Genomic DNA, 18,964 nt, shown 5'->3' on the forward strand with positions numbered 1-18,964 from the left:
AGGTACAAAAATAATTGCCTAGTTTTTCAAAGATTTAACTCTCAACCAGCTTTCAAGCTTCCAAAATCAGTAAACAGTAACACACAGATGATGATCTATATTTACGATGTATGTTCAAACTCTGAAACAATATATTTACTACATGAGAAAATACTTAAAACCAAAAAGAACAACAAAAAAACCCTGTCTGTGCACATGGCATCTGAAAGCATCAAACAAAAATGGAAACCAGCCAGAGGGAAGAAAAAAGGAAGGAAAATCCCAACCTGACAGACTGTACAATAACTGCCTTTTGCAGAATCAATCTACTTTGGAGGCTGCTTGATTCTGGCAGCTCAAAATTGCTTAATGAGCCATTAGGAGCACAGGATTTGCCACATCAGGGAAGCCCATTTATTCATCTAGTTTAGTACTCTGACTACAGCTGAGGTTTTGGAGGGAGATAAAAAGAACACCCAGGGCATTCTGCTACAGCCGGGGCCACGAACAGGCTACCCAGGGAAAACCCCATCTGTCCCACGAAAGAAAAAAATGAAGGAAAAAAATAAAAGAAAAATGAGGGGAAAAGAATAAAGTTTTTACTGCAGGATACAGTTCTTTGAAATGAAATAAGTATCTCCTAAACTGAGAAATGCTGCAGTAGGTCCCAGAACAAGGCTGTTTCTTCCCAGGATGGCTGCTGAGCTGCGATAGCCCGAGGGAGTTACCGCCAAGCTTTTGCCTCAAGACTGCATTTCTCCGTTGTGTTTCTACAGTCCTGGTCTAAGCACCTTGTAAGGAGCATACTCAGCAAGAGAAAATTGCTGCCCGATTCCCATAAGTGATCTGCACGTGACCCAAACATATAATTTAACTACTTTTATAACTGCCAGTGTTTTAAAATTCTAAAATGGTCATTAAGCTATCCAGCCAGAGCATTTGGTTTGACGGCGCCCTATGTTTGTGAATTGGTTTGCCAAAGGTCTTAAACAGCACTTCATTTCAGCAAAACTGATGTATGATCATTTCACGTCAAAGCCACTCATGCTCAATTACATCATAAAACGGAGCATCTGGACAGGCTTCAGTGTATTCTCTATGATATTGACTGACAGACCTCTAACTTCCCCTTCTCAGGAGAAACCACCCTGAGGTTTTTGGTGATACGTGTTTACATAAGCATTGCTGCCCTTTTAACATCTTCTATTCTTTTGTATGTTATAGTCCTTCAAAGGCTGCAAGATCCAAGTTAGCTTTTAAATTAAACTCCAAAAGCTGGAAAATCTAAATGCATATCCCTTTGTGGCTTATATCTCTCAGTCTGATCGTACCAGAAGGTCTTAAGAATTTGCTCACCCCAGAGTCTATAAGGAATATGTACATGTACACATGTACCATCACAACTCTCGCAGCCACTGCTTTTCAGGTCTTCACTGCTTTTACTGCTATTTTTGGTAACTATTCTACATAAAATTTGGCAGTTAAAAAAAAATATCCATTTTTGGATTGTTAATATTAAAGAAAAAGACAAATTGGGGGAAAAACACAGAGAAGCAAGGACAGTTAAAATGGAAGTGATCTGTGGTGTAGGAAGCCCAATTTACGCAAACCGTACAGACAAACCATCTGTCAAAATCTGACAGTACTTGATGGAAGACAATGGATTTAAATGTGACTGTGACATTGCTTTGTCTCTGGAAGACAAAAAGGAAGTTATTTATACCTCTCTTGTAAAGAATTTGCCAAGTCTCTAAGTGAAAAAAAGCACTTGTTTTTCAACTAAATTATTTCTGTTATCATTTCTGCCTCTGAGATAATTTATAACATATACTATGCACAAATCCTTTGAAAAGTTCCTGGATGGAGTTTGCCTTATATGCTTATAGCTTTGAACAGAAGAGAGAAATGTTATTGCTGATAACTGTTTGCATACACTTTATCTCATCCACTCAGAAACAAAAGATGATATAGTTACAATAGCCACTGCGCAGACAGGCACTCAGTATTTACACTCGAGGACCTATACTGATTCTTGGCAGACTCCCAGCCAGTACAGATTTCAGAATCTCATCTGAGCAACCCCAAGCTCCCACAGTTAGAAAACCTGCAAAAAACTGCAGGTGCGATACAGGCTAACTACTAGGGGCAGGCAAATGTTGGTAATGTTATTCAAGAGATGAACAGGGAGATAGTTTCCACTGGGATGGGCAAGAGTGATCTGTTCCCAGTATGAAAAAATCAGGACCTAAACTCTTTGGCAGCCCTTGTGCCAAGGGAACCCCAGCTTTCTGGAACAAAAGAGATCTCTGGGGAAGATACAACAGCACCCTTTAGCTTTAGGACCATTTGCAGGAGTTATCATTGACCTATTTGGTAAGTCTGGGCTTTCTAGGTTGCATGAAGATAATGGAAATTACAAATGTACCCCTGTTGTTCAGAAAACCTCAGAGAAAAAGTTAGTGCTCACCTAATGCATTAGTGAGTAGTCACAACTGCCCTGAATGCACTAAGTACCTGCTTTTAGTTTACTCTTCCCTGGAAAGAAATGTTTTAATTTTGTTCAAATAGTTCTGGGAGTTAGAGGATGCTGATTCTTCTCAGCCTAATGTTACGAAGCCCAAGTCTGTTTGGACTGGAGTGATGATTTTTAGTCACTGCAAGGACTGAAAGAAAAGCTGATTAAAATTGTTACTTTGTTGGTAGACTTTCATGTAATCCCCCTGGATCTCTGATTGCTTTCTTAATAACATTGCTGATGGGACTCCATCTGTACTTGTTGGTGCTGGGAGACCTGTTCTGCCATGATTCGTCAACAGTCTTAGTTGGGTGACATTGACGTAATCTGGGTAGATTCTGACCCACTATTTCTTACCAACAATACTTTAAAAAAAACCCCTCCCAAATAACAAAATAAAAACCATGCAAGCCTTGTAAAACAAAAGAACTATAGTAAGCTAAATCAGCCTAAGGCCAAGGGATCTAACATATATGCAAAGCACATGTGGTTGTATCACAGGGGATGACTCCTACTTGTTATGTCCCTATAAGTACAGAGATGGTCAGGCATTTTCCAGTGAAAGAGTGTGTCACTGCAACATGAACTTAGGTTAAACAAGAAGTTTGGAGGCTTTGTCAGCCACAAAGATTTGATGAAACTTTTGCCTGGAAGGGTTTGAAAATTACCCAGCTGCTCCTCATGGACATCAGAGGTTCAGACCAAGGTCTCTGCTCTGTCTGATTCAGACCAGAAACGCTAACTTTGGTCCCTCACACCACCGGGGACCATCTTAGCCAACAGGCTACTGGCTATTTCACACGGCTCCCTCTGCATTCTGTTTTCTATAAATTATAAAATACTCACTGTCCCAGAGAAACAGACTGCAACCACGTCCCACCACATGACTTCACCTTTCCTGACCCTAAGAAATGCCTTAAAATGACACATACAGTCTTCAGCTTGCTTGACACTGAATGCAGTGCCATAGCGCTGGTGGCATGGGAACGCCAGGCAACCCTCAACACCAGTGCCGGTCCCACCACGCGGTGTGTAAGGCCAGGAAGGGTCACCAGGACCCCGGCACCACAGTGCCTCTGGGCCACGCTGTGCTCACGTAAGAGTGAGTCCCAGCTGCCAAATGTCTGCACACACATCACTTGCTAATCCTCCACCCGTCCTGGCCTCTTGAACCAGTCACTGTCCCAGCTCGGCTGCCGGCGCTGCACGGACTCTTCTCTGTCTGCCGGCTCGTTAGGAGGAAGCACCGATGGGCAGAGGGGTTGGTGAACTCCTGAACTGGGACCAGCTTCCCGAGAAAGCTCCTGGCCTGGAAAGGAGGAAACCCCAGACCGTGTCATCTACAAAGGCTTTCGCTTGCTGCCTGGCCAGTCCAGGCTCAGGGATGGTAAGGAAAACAAGGATGGCAATTTTAATTTGCCTCCTGTGAATTAAGATTTGGCATAAAGCATGGAATAGCAGAGAACTCCAGCCCTGAAATTTTAACTGAGGACAACCACAAACACTGCAGCTTCTCTGAGCCTAATTGCAGAACTTCCTCTGTATGTAAAAACTGTGAAACATGAAGCTTTTTACATCTGTTGACCTTGGGTTATAAAGGACAATACTTCTTGCACCAGCCACTGTACTGTGAATATTCAAGCCAGTTTTGAAGAGCCAGTTGCAGAACATTTCAGTGAACCTGAAAAGCACAATGTCTCTTTAGAGCACATCATTAACGCAGCGTAAATTAAGGTCTTTCCAATGAACAATGATTAACTGGACTGAACAGTGAGAGGACCATGATAATGTAGCAAGATAGCAATAACTGCCTTTTGTAGAAGATAGTTTACATTTTCTTACATTTAATATGGGAACACTTGTAATTCCGAATTTTTGTGAGCAATATTTTGAGTCTTGCTAGAGATCAGAAGGACAAGTCTGAAGAGAGGACGTCACTTCAGGTATTCATAAAAGACTTAGGCAACTTCTTCATGAGCAACTGAACTTCCTGCAAAGTGACATGAAGATTCACCTCACCTGGAGCCTCCAGGATGGGTTCCCCCAGATGCTCAGGGATCTCCCATGTTTCAGCCCCCATTAAATGGGGCAAATGCAAAAAAAACAAATCAAACAGAATCATTATTAAAATATTAAATGAAGACATGAAATGACCAATGTATCAATCAAATGTATGAGTCATGGTAGTTGACAAGTCCTGATCAAAAGAGTTTCTTGGCTCAGAAAGAGAAGTTCTTTGTGGGCTGGGGGTCTAGTGAGTCAGGGCGCACCTCCTCCTTAGTGTCCCTACAGTGAGGGCCAAGAAGCTCCTACTGAAGGCAGTTCCACACTTGGATGAGTGCTCTGGGTACTGCTTTGGAAAGATTACAAAATGCATAAGATATAGCAGAAAGCTAATAGCTAGTGACTTGTTGCAGGGGCGGGTGGGGACATTTCTGCTATTTTTTAAATTTTGAAAGGGTGATCAACACATCATCTATAAATATACTGGACAAAATTCTGCTTTCATTTACTCTGTACAACTTCAATGACTTATATGGATTGAGACTTGTAACAACTAATAGAACTTAAATATATATTTTACATTCCATTTCAACTGCAATAAAAGAAATTATTCTTTACAGTAATAGAGCACAAAAGGCAGGTTTTCCTATCTGTTTACTTGTTTTGACACCTTTTGAAATCTCCTCTCAATATATTTTTATTGAATACATATATTAACTGATATTTGTTTTGACATAGATGAACAAGAGAGAATCTGACATCAAATCCATCTCAGTTCGGCTACGCAGACCATGAGATGAGATTCCTGACACATCCGTTGACTGGATTGAACATGCTAACTGTGAAAAATGATTGCTACGAGTTGAAAGTACAGATGACTGGTCTTAACTTTTAGAATTATATCTTGCAGTCACAGATATATTTTGAAAAGGCAGAACTGAGCAGAAGCTAGAGTAAATTATCAAGTAAATAACCTATATTCCAGTGGTCAAATGTTTTACAAAGGAAATTTCCTGATTGGGAATATTCTTAAAAATAACCTTCAGATTAGCATACCTACAGAAACAACCACCTCTTAAGAGAAGAAACAAAGCACATTTTATAAAAAAAATACTGTGACAGAATTTTAAAAAACACAATAGTTTTAACCATCATCTTAAAACACAATGAGATGTTTTAGGGGACACATATAAACAAGGCAGATATTTTTCCCATTCCAAAAATCATTCCTCATCTTAGCTTAGCAGGAATACCTGCACATCTAAAGGTTTCCTAAAGTCTTTCAACAGATCTCAGGTTCTCAACTTGATTCTTTAATCATCACCTCAGAAGTCTTGATCTCAAGAATTTGTGCCAAGTGTAGAACTCACACTTTTCTTTCTACCTTTGAGCCTTTTATAAAACAGAGTGCCTTTTTGCTTCTGTCCTAACACTCCAGTTACTCTCATTTTCAGCTCCCCTTCCAAGTACCTTTTCGCATTTGCGCATTTGCCAATGTTTTTCAATTCAGTTCTGAAGAAGGTCCTTCTGCTTCCCTCTCCACCAGGAATCACTCTTTCCTTGTCCACTTGGAAGTTTCACAGAAAGTTGCTTCTTTCCATTCTTCTTTCTCAATATGAGAAAGAAAAAGTTTTCCCCTTCCTAGCAAAACTGGAACTTTGTCTACAATCATCCTGTGTCATGGCAGAGACTGGACCTGAATTGAACTCCCAGATAACCCAGAATAATAGTAAACTACATGCTTCTTAACACAAAGAGCAAACCTTCCAATTGCAACATATGACACAGATGTCCTGGAATAATTTTAGTGGAGAAGTGTGAGCACCTCAAGAGGGAGACATTTTTAAAAGAAAAGTAGTTCCTAAATAAAGTCAAATGCTGACCTAGAAAATAAATGCCTAATCCAACTGAAATAGCATGCTGACTACTCACCAAATGTCAGATTTTGTGTTGTATCCCTGGTGCTTCAGTGCCTCTGGACTCATGTAGTATGGTGTCCCAGTAAATGTAGTTGCTAGATCACATGAACCCATCAAAAGACGAGAAACTCCGAAGTCCCCTAAAAGTAACAGCAGAAACAATAATCTATTCATATAAATTCCATAAATCTGTATCTATTCATACAAACTCTTTCGGTTTATTGTTAGACACAATACAATGATTGTACATCCAAAAAAACTGCCAGAATTTTAAAATATGGAAAAAACAATTTTCTATAGTTCTTCAAAATAAAACCACTAGAAAATCATAGAACTATAGAACGATGTAAGTTTGAAGAGGCCTCACAAGGTCATCTGATTCAAACCCCTGGCTCAAAGCAAGGCCAACTTCCAAGTTACATGAGGCTGCTCAGGTCCAGGTCCACTCAAGCTTGGAGCAGCCTCAAGGCTGGAGATTTCATTGCTTCTCCGGGCCCTTATTCCTGTGTCTGACTGTCAAATAAATGTTTGACCACAAATCAAAATGCTATATCAGATATGACTTTATTTAAATCTCCTTATTGACTAAATGTCTGCTGGACTGTTCTGTCATAATAAAAGACATCTTTAAAAAGTATGGAAATCTCACCAATTTTAAGAAGATTATTTTTCAAGAATATATTCTTGGCTTTCAAATCTCTGTGAAGTATTCGCCTGGAATATAAAAGGAAATTCAACCTCATCCAACTTGAAGTATTCACAGTCACTTATCAAGTATCTCAAGTATTTATCTTCATTCCTTGTTAGGAAGGCCAGCCCACCACTGCTACAGTCTAACCCTGTAAGTGACAATGCACAGATGATGGCATTAAGGAGCTTCATATAAACACAGAGGTGCATTCACAGACACCCACATGCAGGATGAGAGCCTAAGCAGCCAGGATAACAAAAATGCACCCAGGGATCCCAGCTTAAGAATACAGATACAGGCTTAACATGAGCTGCAGAGGAAGGGAGAAAGGCAAGTCTTCCTATCTGGCTCTCCTTAAAAGCATTACATCTTATTTTCTGCCAGAAGAATGAGATGTCTCACAATAGAATAAGGGATGAGAAAAACAGCAATAAGAGATTCTCAAAGCTAAGGAAACTCTCTTTCAAAGAAAATGTATTACTTGAAAGACAAATATGTTTATAGACTAGGCTAGTGGTTCAAAATTTTACAGTAATGGTGTGGAAGATAAAAGAACTTTACAAAGACAGAGATCAAAAGGAAAAGAAAAAGAACAACTAGCTTTTACACACTTATTTTTCCATCAAAGACTGAAGCAACATCATAAGCTACACACCATGCGGGGACAAACAGCATCTTCTCAATTTCTTGAAATCTTAATGTGTGACAGTAATTCTGCATCCCCTTAGGAAAATAAAATATCTCTATAGTATACAAAACATGTTCTCAATTAATTCTTGTTAATAACTCTTCCAAAAGGTTCCTTACAACCTCAACTAAACTAGAACTCATCCATTTTTAAATTCCTTATGACTTGATAACACAGTTAGCAGCTCTGCTCAGGAGGAGGTTACAATAGCATTTGGTACATACTGACTACATAAACTGTATTTGCTAACACAAATACAGTAGTTGTTCAGCCATTTAGAACAGATAAAGAAAGGAACAGAGGGTCTAAGATTCTTGAGATGTGGGCAGGGAAAACAAATATAGTAATAGATTGAGCAATCCTCAAGTATTATCTCAAATTTTATTGAATTATTAAAGTCTTATGCATTGAGATACTGAAATTATTTCCAAAATAGTTTCCATATTAAGACTAGAAAATACATATTCTAATGCACAATTTCAATAAGCAATTTAGTCCACAGCTCATTTGAAAATAATTTTTGCAAGAAGAGAAAAAAATTATTAAATTCAATATACTCAGTTCACAAATGGGAAAAAAATGTGAATAGTAACTACTAGAAGATGTTTTAGTATGCACATAGACTGATGTCATGGTTTAACCCCAGCCAGCAATGGAAGACAAATGCCATAACTCTGAATGTCCCCCCTTCCTTCTTCTTCCCCAGCTTTACATGCTGAGCATGACGCCATATGGTATGGGATAGCCCTTTGGCCAGTTGGGGTCAGCTGTCCTGGCTGTGCCCCCTCCCAGCTTCTCGTGCACCTGGCAGAGCGTGGGAAGCTGAAAAGTCCTTGATTTAGTATAAGCACTACTTAGCAACAACTGAAACAACACTGTTTTCAGCACAAATCCAAAGCATAGCCCCATACTAGCTACTATAAAGAAAATTAACTCTATCCCAGACAAAACCAGCACAACTGAGCATGAAAAGGAAACATTTCTATTTTTATAGGGCATAAAGAAAATAGTTATTTATGCTTCTTATGGCAATCTTTCCAGTGTTTATCCTGAAAGTAATGCTTGTAGAGAAAGGTTTGCACACTGGGAAAAATGAAAGTTTTATTCAGTATGCCTCCACTGATGTTTATAAATAATTTGTTCTCTATTTGGCACCTTTCTTGAGCAATACATGTACACTCATCATACATTTACATCAGTAAGGAAATTAAGCTAAGGTGATATTCATTATTATTTCATAAGCCTATATATACACATAGTTTTTTATAAATCTTGCTCTGTTAATTTAGATTCTTAGTCTTTCCTTACCATTCATCACACAGAGTCTTTGCAAGAAGTGCAAAGACTTTGCTGAGTTAGATTTATCTTGCATATTGTTGTTGAGTGTTGTTAGGTTTTAAGCTTTTTTTTTATTTATTACTTTGTAGAAATATAACCATGGACTCTTTGAACCTAAAAGTTTCCTGGATATCTGTGATTTGAATAGCAGGTATCTTGATGTATAAAAACTATCCAGAAAGCTTTCAGCAGCATATTATTTGAAAAGGTGATAAAGAGAAGATGTTTGGGTCCCATTAGTTTGAATTAGAATGTAATGCTAATATAAACTTGCAATATCTTGATGACAATGTTATGCAAATTATTTGCATTACCAATAATTACAAGATGCTTTTATATATTAATAGGACTAAGAAATACTTGGGGTGATTCTTTGGAACTTCCCATTATGTCTCTCAATGCAAGCCACCTTATACTGCCAGGATATGTCAGAAGATAAACAAGTTACAAGCTGAAACCTTAACTGAAACAACTACTTTAATTGTAGTGAGAAATAAATATTGAGCCTGCACTGTAAATCTAGCTTAAGAAAGAGTGTGACTTTTTGTTGTAGCAAAAGACAGACCTATAAAGGTAACATGAATTAACTGGACTCCGGCAAAACTTAATCTAACTTGACAGTCACCAAAGTGGTTATTGATATTTTGGGTAGAAATTAACACTTAAGGACAGTTTCAAACTTGGGCAATAAATATACCCATACCTATGTTCTATAGGGTACCCGCTTGCTGTCTCATAGTCATAAAAAAGCAGCACGAAGCACTGAGCAGTGGGCAGCCTCCTTGAATAACGCTTCCTCTGCAACATACCAGCAAGTGAAGCTGATTGAAGCTGAAGTAGTTTACTGCTGTGAAATATTCAGCAATTAATTTCTCTTTCCTCTGTCTAAAGAACTATTTAGAGAAGTAAGAGGTTCTGGATAAATCTGAAGCCTGTACTAGGGAAGACAACGTGAAATCCAGATAAAGTACTTGGGCAAAACCTGCTATCCTGTAGATTGAAAGCAATAGATTTGTTTGCATAAGCGGTAACCTTATAAAAATCTCTGTGTTGGCATATTGTTCAAAAAGATTAGCAAAGTGATGGATAACGTAATGGTCAGCTTTATTCAAATTGAGGTTAAATGAATCAATGGTCTCATTGCCTGACTGCTGTGGGATTAATTTTGGGCTACAAGTATGCCAGAGAGACTAGATGATGGTTTCATGCTAACTGTCTCTATCTAGGTAAGACCACTGAACTATGTTGCCGCTCCTTTACTTCTCTCTCTGGTTATATCAATGACAGACGATGACTGAATCTATTTAATTCTACATAATTTAGCTTTCAAGTCTAAAATTAAAAAATCCTTCTAATTATGCAAAATAGCCAGTAGATAGCATAATGAACACAAGATATTCATGCCCCCTTTGGGATTTATGAAGCATAAGTAAAAGACAGGAATGTCTAATCTATACAATCTTTATTATCACAGCAAAAGAAAAACCATCTGAGGCAGTGAAAAAGTCCTGTTTTAAAATAAGTTTCCAGCGTAAGAGTTTTCAAAAAGTGCAAAAATTCAATGAAAGCTGTGCAAGAAAGACAACCAAGTGAATAGTCTATGCCTAAAACCAGAAACAGTAATTTTTGCTGCTCTGGAATAAAAACTCCCATTCACAGCAGCTGGATTTTCTAAGGAATGGCACGAGGAAGTCCAAACCACAGGTAATGAACATTTCAAGCTTCTAATTCTAGGGAAAAGTTTTCTTTGCATTAGGATGTAGTTCAAACATACATTACAGCTTTTTTCCATATCAGTAGAGAAGAAATCATGCATGACTCCTCTATACATAAACAGAGGGCTGTTATTATGTTTCAGTAATTCAGATTAATTTCAGTAAGTAGTTTTAAATTCTTTTAAGCCTAACCTTTTTCATTTAAGCTATTGTTTGACTCTAATGAGATAAAGATTAAATTTTCTAATGTGCATACAGTCAAATAACACACAATACAATACAGGAAATGCAAATAAAAATAAAACTGTCAAGTCATTTGTATGTGTCTGGAGAGGTGTTATTAAATAGCTATGATTCAAAGAGGGAAAATGAAATGCTGTTTGGAAAATCAAATTGCTGCTTTCACTGGAGAATTAAACTACTTTTCAGGAAACCCAGTAATTTAATATACACATTTACCAAAGAAAGTGTATTTATAAGATTTTTTTTTTAAAGATGTATTTGAGAACAAGTAGAAGATGAGAAAAATAGAGAGAAGAGTAAACAAAAGGGATGTATGGGAAAACAAGAAATAAAAGAGGCATGAGGAAATACAGAAAATGAAAGACAAAAAGAATAACTTATACAACAGAATAGAATAGTTCAGTTGGAAGGGACTTACAATGATCATCTAGTCCAACTGCAATGTTATTATTATTCTTCATTAGTCTGCACAATGCATCCTCTAAACACATACATTAAAGAAAGGATTTCATCAAAAGTGGAGTTTCCAGATTATCAAAACTTTTAATGATAAATTGTTAAATTGAAGTTCGAGAAGGGAAAAAAAAAACCCCAAACTGCTAGTTTAGTTAAACGGTCAGGATTTGTATTTCCATTTCCCTCTGTCCTTTTGGCCTGAGATGAATGCTGAAGAGCACAGCATCCAAAGAGAGCTCTCTTCTCACACTGTTGTGCTCCATCACTGCAGCCTGTCGGGGCAACACTTGATGTACAAGCCCCAGATAAATTGGCATTTAGGAACCAAAATGCTCTTGCATCCTGGACAGCAATTCACTCTGCCCTTTTCTCTCTACAGTCTGAGGCTGTAGGTGCAAAAACTCATCAGGCATCTATCAGTTTAGGTCAAACTTATCCCACATACTTAACTTCAGCTCAACTCAGAAATGGTTGTTCTTGGTGACAGGTGACTATCTCTACCTACTGCTCTGTTGCAACTCAAGTTCAGGCAACCAAATTTGGCCCAAGCCCTGCTGTGAAAGATATTTGAAACAGCTACATCAATGTGGTGTTTTCACCTTCAACCCAGTGCATAGTAATCTTGTTTTCGGAGTACTCACACAGGATAGAAGACTATGGATTCTAATTTACATTCAGCTTGAAAAAAACTGAATTCTTATCTCCAGACTCTGGGTGTAACCTATTCTTTAAACAGAAACAATATCTCCTCCCTGGCTGTATTAATAATTTAGGCCATTATTATAGGCAGATTAGCTCATTTCCCCAAAACATGCAGGTGATTACAGACAAACATCCTTAGCCTCTGCTAAGACAGTCCTTACAGCAATGACATTCTTATTTCTAAAAGTTCAATAGGACTAATAGTCCAAATAGTTCAACTTGGCAGGATGAAAAATCTTGGACTTTGGGGCTACAATGCTCTTTAGAAAGGATTCTCTATCTTGTTCAGTAATGTGACATTTCAGAGCTGCCAATAGGCAAAAACAACAGGGAGGAGACAGAGGAAAAGAGAAGATGCTGAGAGCTGGGTTAACTTTGACTGGCTCACTGTTTCTGAAAAGCTGCTAGGAAAGGAGCCTTGTATTCCCACTTGCTCGGCTGTTCCTCCAGCTCTCAGTGAGGGTGGCAGCAAGCTGGGCCTCTTGCTCCTGGCTTAGCACAGCACTCAGTCTCCCTCATACCATGCTAAATAGTCCCACCTACCCCAAAAGTGACAGCATTGGATGACGTGGGAAGGGGACCAGACAGGGCTCATGCACTTGTCCAGTACACTGGCAACAAGGAAACTGTTTAGATCACTGAAGTCAGCCTAAGTCACATTGCAGGCAAGAACTACACCCGTGGAGATGACCAGGTAGGTATTCATCTGTATCTACCGCTGCTCAAACAAAGTGTGATCTCCACACATCACTGCCTGGATGACCTGCAGTCATTTTTTAGGTTAATTTTTGATGTGCTGTTAAAAGTAATGTCTGTTTTCAAAGAATGCATGTATGTAACTGCACTCATTTTAGTGGGAGTATATCAGGCATATATAGTGAATTCTTCACATTAAATATCTGCAGGACATCCTTGTTGATTCCCCTTGAAAAAGCTGACTGTTTTAACCTTTTAATCCATTTTCTTCTAACAATATTGAACTATTTCTGTTGTGCTAAATTTTTCACTTGGCTCTTAGAAAAAGTGTTTCTAATGCTGAAAGACATCTACCACTGCGCTGCTAAAATATATAATACACAATGTTCTTGCAGGATAGATAATTAATTACACTTTAGGTATACAACATCTACTACAGCAGTTTGGTGAACAGGACTTTATACCAACACAAGACAATTCATACGGTTTCATTTCTGTTTGAATATCTGCTACTAGTCAGTAAGTCTACTCACTCCCCTCCCAAGCTAAATGCTCTCATATTAAATGACTGTACCTGTCATGCATATAGTTGACTCCGAATAACAACTGTATAAACCAGTCTATTATTTGTCTTTGGGTGAATATCTTCCCAGATTCTTTGTACTCTTGAATTTTAAAGTCTAGATCTCCACCCTGAAAAATATCACAACATATTTGTACATTTAAAGTAAGTTTATAAAATGTCTTGTCCTTCAACAAAGTACAGGACTCCACTTTCTTAGACCTTCAGGCTCCTTACCACGTAGTCTGTAAAATTAATGCTTGCACATGAATTCTGAACTCTCCCAGCACCAAAAGCATACACAACTAAGGATCAAAATGAGATCAAGCAGTCGAGCTCCATAGGGAAAGCAGGTCATTTTTCTTTTAGTGTTACACATTATCATCAAAGTTTTCAACTGTTCTCACTTCATGTCACCCAACTTTAGACATGTATATCTGAGCTGGTCACCTCAAACTCCCCTTATAGTTAACACAAAGGAACAGGCACCTGTATAGTGCAATTATCTCTGCCATCTAGCTGTCTATACCCTAGGAAGAGATGGATCATGTTGTAGAAATGCTGTTTCTCTGCAAAGGTTGATGATGAGGGCCTACATTGACTGGATAATATGTAGACACCTAAATCAAGTAAAATGAACTGCCCCAATGGGTCCAAATAAGTTTTCTAAATTCGGGAAAAGCATTTCCACTTAACTCAAACATTGCACAGTCAAGAGACACTCTCATTTATTATGCTGAAATACCTATGTCAGCATCAAAGAAACCATGCTGTTCTTTTAAGAATTAAAATACAGTCTCTTTAATTGTGATACTTTGTCCCTCTTCCGAACTCACATTTGCCAGAAACAAAGCAGAATTAAACCTTCAAGAATCTGTAGCATGTGTTATTGTAAATACTTCATTAAAACTACAGTTGATCTCAAAGTAACACTAGAAATGGAGCAATATGACACACAGTAGGCAGTGAAAATAAACCATAAAATATATACAGAAAAAGATTACTTGAAAACTGTAAGTCAGATATTTGGAAAAATCAGTTGAACAGCAGCACGATGAAAGAGGTTTTTGAGGAGACTTATACGAAAACTATTCATTTTGCTAAAAAGTAGACAGATGGTTGTCAGCTGGTTGTTTATCCAGTTTATAAAATAAATTGGTTTTGTCTACAAGAATACACATTAGTGGCAAGCACTGTGTTGAGGTAACTAATGCCAGAGCAAAGGGACTGTGAGTCTCATTGTACTCTAGTGACTAAGTATCTTACATCGGGACAGCTTATTCTCCATAAATCATTACTTTTATGTTATACTTTCTGCATAAAATCAGAAGTTTTATGTGCTATATACGAGAAAATAGTTTAACCTGTACAACTGTACCTGTACCACCATTTCCCATCATCAGCCCTTCTCTTCTCTGCACTGACTCACGACATTTTATGATCTCTTCAGCATTTCTTGTTTTTCTGTTCCCAACACCACCATGCTTCATACTGTTGCTACAAAATAAGCAGGTTCTGTCCTTGAAGATCCATACATTTCTGTTCTGTACTTGGACATGAATGTACAGTAATTTCTGTGGTCCCTGAGGTTCTAAGTTACAACATTCAAGAGTGAATGTGTTAAAAAAAAGAAAATATGTTTTGTCATATATGAAAAATGTGTTCCCTGACAATGTCCTGCAATTTTTTAATTGAAATGTCTGAATCATCTCATTCCCTAGGGAAGGGACTATGGCTTCAGCTCTCCATCTGCCTCCCTGCTGCAGCCCAGAGAGAAGCTCTTCTGGGAACTTGAAGCTCTCGGCAGCTGCTTCCCCTTTGCAACTCCAAATGTTCAACAGCTTCCCCCTGGTTGCTTGCAGCAGAGCAGAGGAAGGAAAGAAAAAGCGTTGCTGGGTACTCTGCTGCATGGCAACCAGATGGGCTGTGTCTGAACCTACTCAACACACCTCGACAATAATGACTCACCTATTCCAGACAGCTGCCCCAGACCATCCAGAGCCAACTGTAGCAATAGCCCAAGACTAAGGGGCTGTTCAAACGTGTGTCAGCTGGCTACTGGCCACAAGGGACTATGTACTACCCAGGTGAGGACAGATGAAGTGCAGCAGGCTCCAGTCACCGTTTCTCCCCGTCCCAATGTGTCCTGTATCACCATCACACGTTGCCATGAAAAATGCAAAGAAACGAAGTGTAGGACCTACAGTGTTAGGCTGGTGGGTACTCTCTTAAGTTGGGGGACATTTCCTTCAAAAGGTCTAAGGAGAACAAAAGCAGTTTAATAAAGTACTACGTGTGCCCTCAAGTAACTGTATGGATTTTTACCTTCAAGCAGAGAAGACTCAATGTCCTACAATTAATTTAACTTTGATTTTGTGTCTAATAAAGGAAAACAAAAATGCATCATAAAAGATTTGCTGAAATACTGGTGCCATGAAACTCCGAAGAAGTTTGTTAACCCAGTTTTGCATTTTGGAAGGTTAGTATAATGAAGTTTATAAGGAATTTAACAAATTAAGTACATAGGGAGTTTCCAAGCTGCAGTTTCTATTTAAATGTCAAGAGTATCAAATACACCAGTAACTTATTTAAAACAGCTTAGCATCTAGAGCTGATAATGTGAACAGGCGCTGATTGCTTTAGTTATTCCTTTTGCTCAGATTTCCTTAGCATATGTATACTCACATCACAGCTGAGACCACAGTGAAGAGACAGAAATAATTGTCTGGGGGAAAGTACAACTAGTTCTGGTTTATGATATATTAAAATGATGCAACTTTTAAAGTAACTACTTTGTAAAAACTATATTTTATTGAAGTCCAACTTACGTTACAAAATTAAATTCAAGGGTTCATGAAGGCATTTTTGTTTGAAATCTGACTTATCTGACAATGTCTATATTGCCTGTAAGATTTTGAGTCAGGAAAACTGCCAAAGAAGCTCAAAAAGAAGATCAAAACAGAACACATATACTTCTTTTCTATAATTTTGAGTGAATTCAGTTATAATAAAAGATGTCAGCTGAGCAATGGAGACTGATGTTCTCTTTTGTTCACAGGACAGGTAGAGCACGGGGCAGCTGCACTGGAGGCTCACTCTATGCTACTTATGCAAGAATGAACAAAGTACTCTGCCTAATGAATCAGTCACAGTACTTTGGAGCAGAGTAAGGTTCAGAGGGTAGTTCTGTTTCCATGCCAGCTTAATTTTTATTCTTTATTTTGAGTCTGCCCAAGAGTACCAATTACTGCCAATCTGGTAATTATTCTATGCATGATAAACTGAATGTACTAGACTTCCAAACAAGGATCAGGTAGCAATACATTTTTCTCATTCTCAATTTATCAGTGCTTTAAACAGGCATCTTTTAGGTAAAAAGATCCAAATCCCACCACATACAAAGGCAGGTTATGGATAAGTAAATACAAAAGTATACCTTCTGGAAATACTCCCAATAAAATAGAAAAGAAACTTTATAGCATTATACGAAAACTTGCTTTGTACTTTCCTTGTCTGAACATTCAATTAAATACATCGTAATTGCTTAAATGCAATGATACTACACAGTACATCCTTTTCGGAAGGAGTCAGAAGCACATCCTAGTGGACCCACTGTCATTCTGGCCTGACCTAGCAGACTCAAAACTGAAAAGATTCAGCTGCATAGCCAACGCATCCATTTCCTCCTCCTTCATTTGCCTTGCTCTAATACATTCTCATGTGTTTGACTACATGGATCCTGGATCCTAGGGTAACTCCGCACTGAAATGTTTTCATGCAGGGTAGTTTACATTGCCTGAATAAAAAAAATTTCCAAGGGGTGCTGCAGCAGCTTGTGATTACTATGGTGATTGCTATTATGCTCTTTTTTATTAATCTATAACTTTATTCCAGATTTAAAAAAAAAAAAGACAAAAAAAGAAAAAAGCAGTGGACCCAAGCCACTAGTCCTGCTCTATAATGCTGCTGAAAGAGGCTCATTTATTCCTGTAGCTTTAACTGGTCTGATGTTGGGCCGCTTTCTACCACGGGTAGAGAGAAAATGAATCTTAGTGCATGGAAATATCTGGGCAGTTAGAATAATCCTTCAGTTCTGAGCTCTGGATTTCCACAGAGAGTTGGCAATACCAAATTTCCATCAAGCCCCAGCTGTCAGACATTCAGGGAATGACGCAAAGAGCTTCTGCATAGGTGTTAAAATAATATGTGAACAAAAACTCAGATTGCACAACAGAATTGAACACTTCAGATTTAATTTTTAAAAATCCCAGCAACAAATAGGCATTTAACTGTCATCAAAGAAAGCTTCTAAGGAAGCAGTGACTGGCAGGAATGGTACTGCTTTAATTATTCACACCAAAGCTGAACGCTTGAAGAAATGTTCTTAGTTAATACAAGTCTGATTGGTGTACAGGTAACCCAGTAGTCCAAGGTCATTAGTTTCCAAAGCATTTCAAATATCTAGCAGAGCACAACTGAAAATTCTGCTTCACAGTTTCATAAAAAGATCACTGTATGTATAACAGATTATACTTTTTAAAACAGCACATCTCTAGTTAATAGAAAGTAGGCACTTGTTTTATATAAACTCTTAAAAAGCTGGCTTAAATATGTATAAATTCTTTTTTTAAAGCCTTAAGACAGATTTCATCAATATGTTTTTAAACTAAATGCTGAAGTAAAAAAACCTGGTAGCTATACTGTAGTATATCCTGCTTTCATATTTTTTGTATCCTCTAAACTCTGGTCTTTGACTCACACTATTCTCCACTTCATAAAGCAAATGCTGCTACCAAACTCATCATCCATATGATCAGGCTTGAGCTTCTTGTAATCACTTCCAAATCACAAGCAAGTTTTCCCTTCCTCATTTACATCAGATGTCATACTGTGCCCCTGTACTCCCAGTTTCATCCTCTCTTACCTGTCAGTAGTACATATGTGGTAAAACCTTTCTGAGTTCACCCACAGATCTGGTATGTGTCTGCGTTTAAGTCTTTCTTGTAATACTGATTATAGTGAATGAAATGAACTTGTGTTTAAAATTTCCTCTTCTCTGGTTTGTTTGTCTATGAGCTATGAGTCTCATGTGAGCAGGTAACATTGCGTATTTTAAATATGCTTAACAAGTAGCAGGTGATACCACAAGTAAGAAATAAGAGTAAAATTCAAACTAAAACATTAAAGAAAACTGAGCTAGATTTCTTTTAAGACCCTATTTTAACATACACATTCTGTCAGATTTCTTCAAAGTAATCTACAAGTCTCACCTCGCAGTATTCAGTGATAATGCAGAAACTATCTCGCTCCACAAAGCTTGCATAAAATTTTACAATGGCTGGATGGTCTAATTTGGAGAGTAGTTGTGCTTCCAGATTTGCTTCAACTGTTTCATTAGGCTTTAGGTCTCCAACAGAGATTTCCTTTAGAACCTTTCTAGAGGAAAAGAAGAAATC

General features: G+C 38.1%; 1 protein-coding gene across 6 annotated transcripts in view; it reads right to left on the reverse strand.

Moving 5' to 3' along the window:
* The window catches only part of NEK11 (NIMA related kinase 11), a 100,063-nt gene that overhangs the window by 58,716 nt on the left and 22,383 nt on the right, over positions 1 to 18,964 (reverse strand). For 4 of the 6 annotated variants that reach the window (XM_072853855.1, XM_072853857.1, XM_072853856.1 and 1 more), the window contains exons 3-6: positions 18,779 to 18,944; positions 13,521 to 13,639; positions 7,067 to 7,131; positions 6,431 to 6,557 (exon numbers count right to left, since the gene is read on the reverse strand). In XM_072853855.1, coding sequence (XP_072709956.1) covers positions 6,431 to 6,557; positions 7,067 to 7,131; positions 13,521 to 13,639; positions 18,779 to 18,944 — 477 coding nt within the window. The remainder of the gene's footprint in view (positions 1 to 6,430; positions 6,558 to 7,066; positions 7,132 to 13,520; positions 13,640 to 18,778; positions 18,945 to 18,964) is intronic. The other 2 variants (XM_072853859.1, XM_072853860.1) reach the window with 2 other exon arrangements.

The sequence above is a fragment of the Ciconia boyciana genome, chromosome 2 (assembly GCF_034638445.1).
Source record: "Ciconia boyciana chromosome 2, ASM3463844v1, whole genome shotgun sequence".
Taxonomy (NCBI): domain Eukaryota; kingdom Metazoa; phylum Chordata; class Aves; order Ciconiiformes; family Ciconiidae; genus Ciconia; species Ciconia boyciana.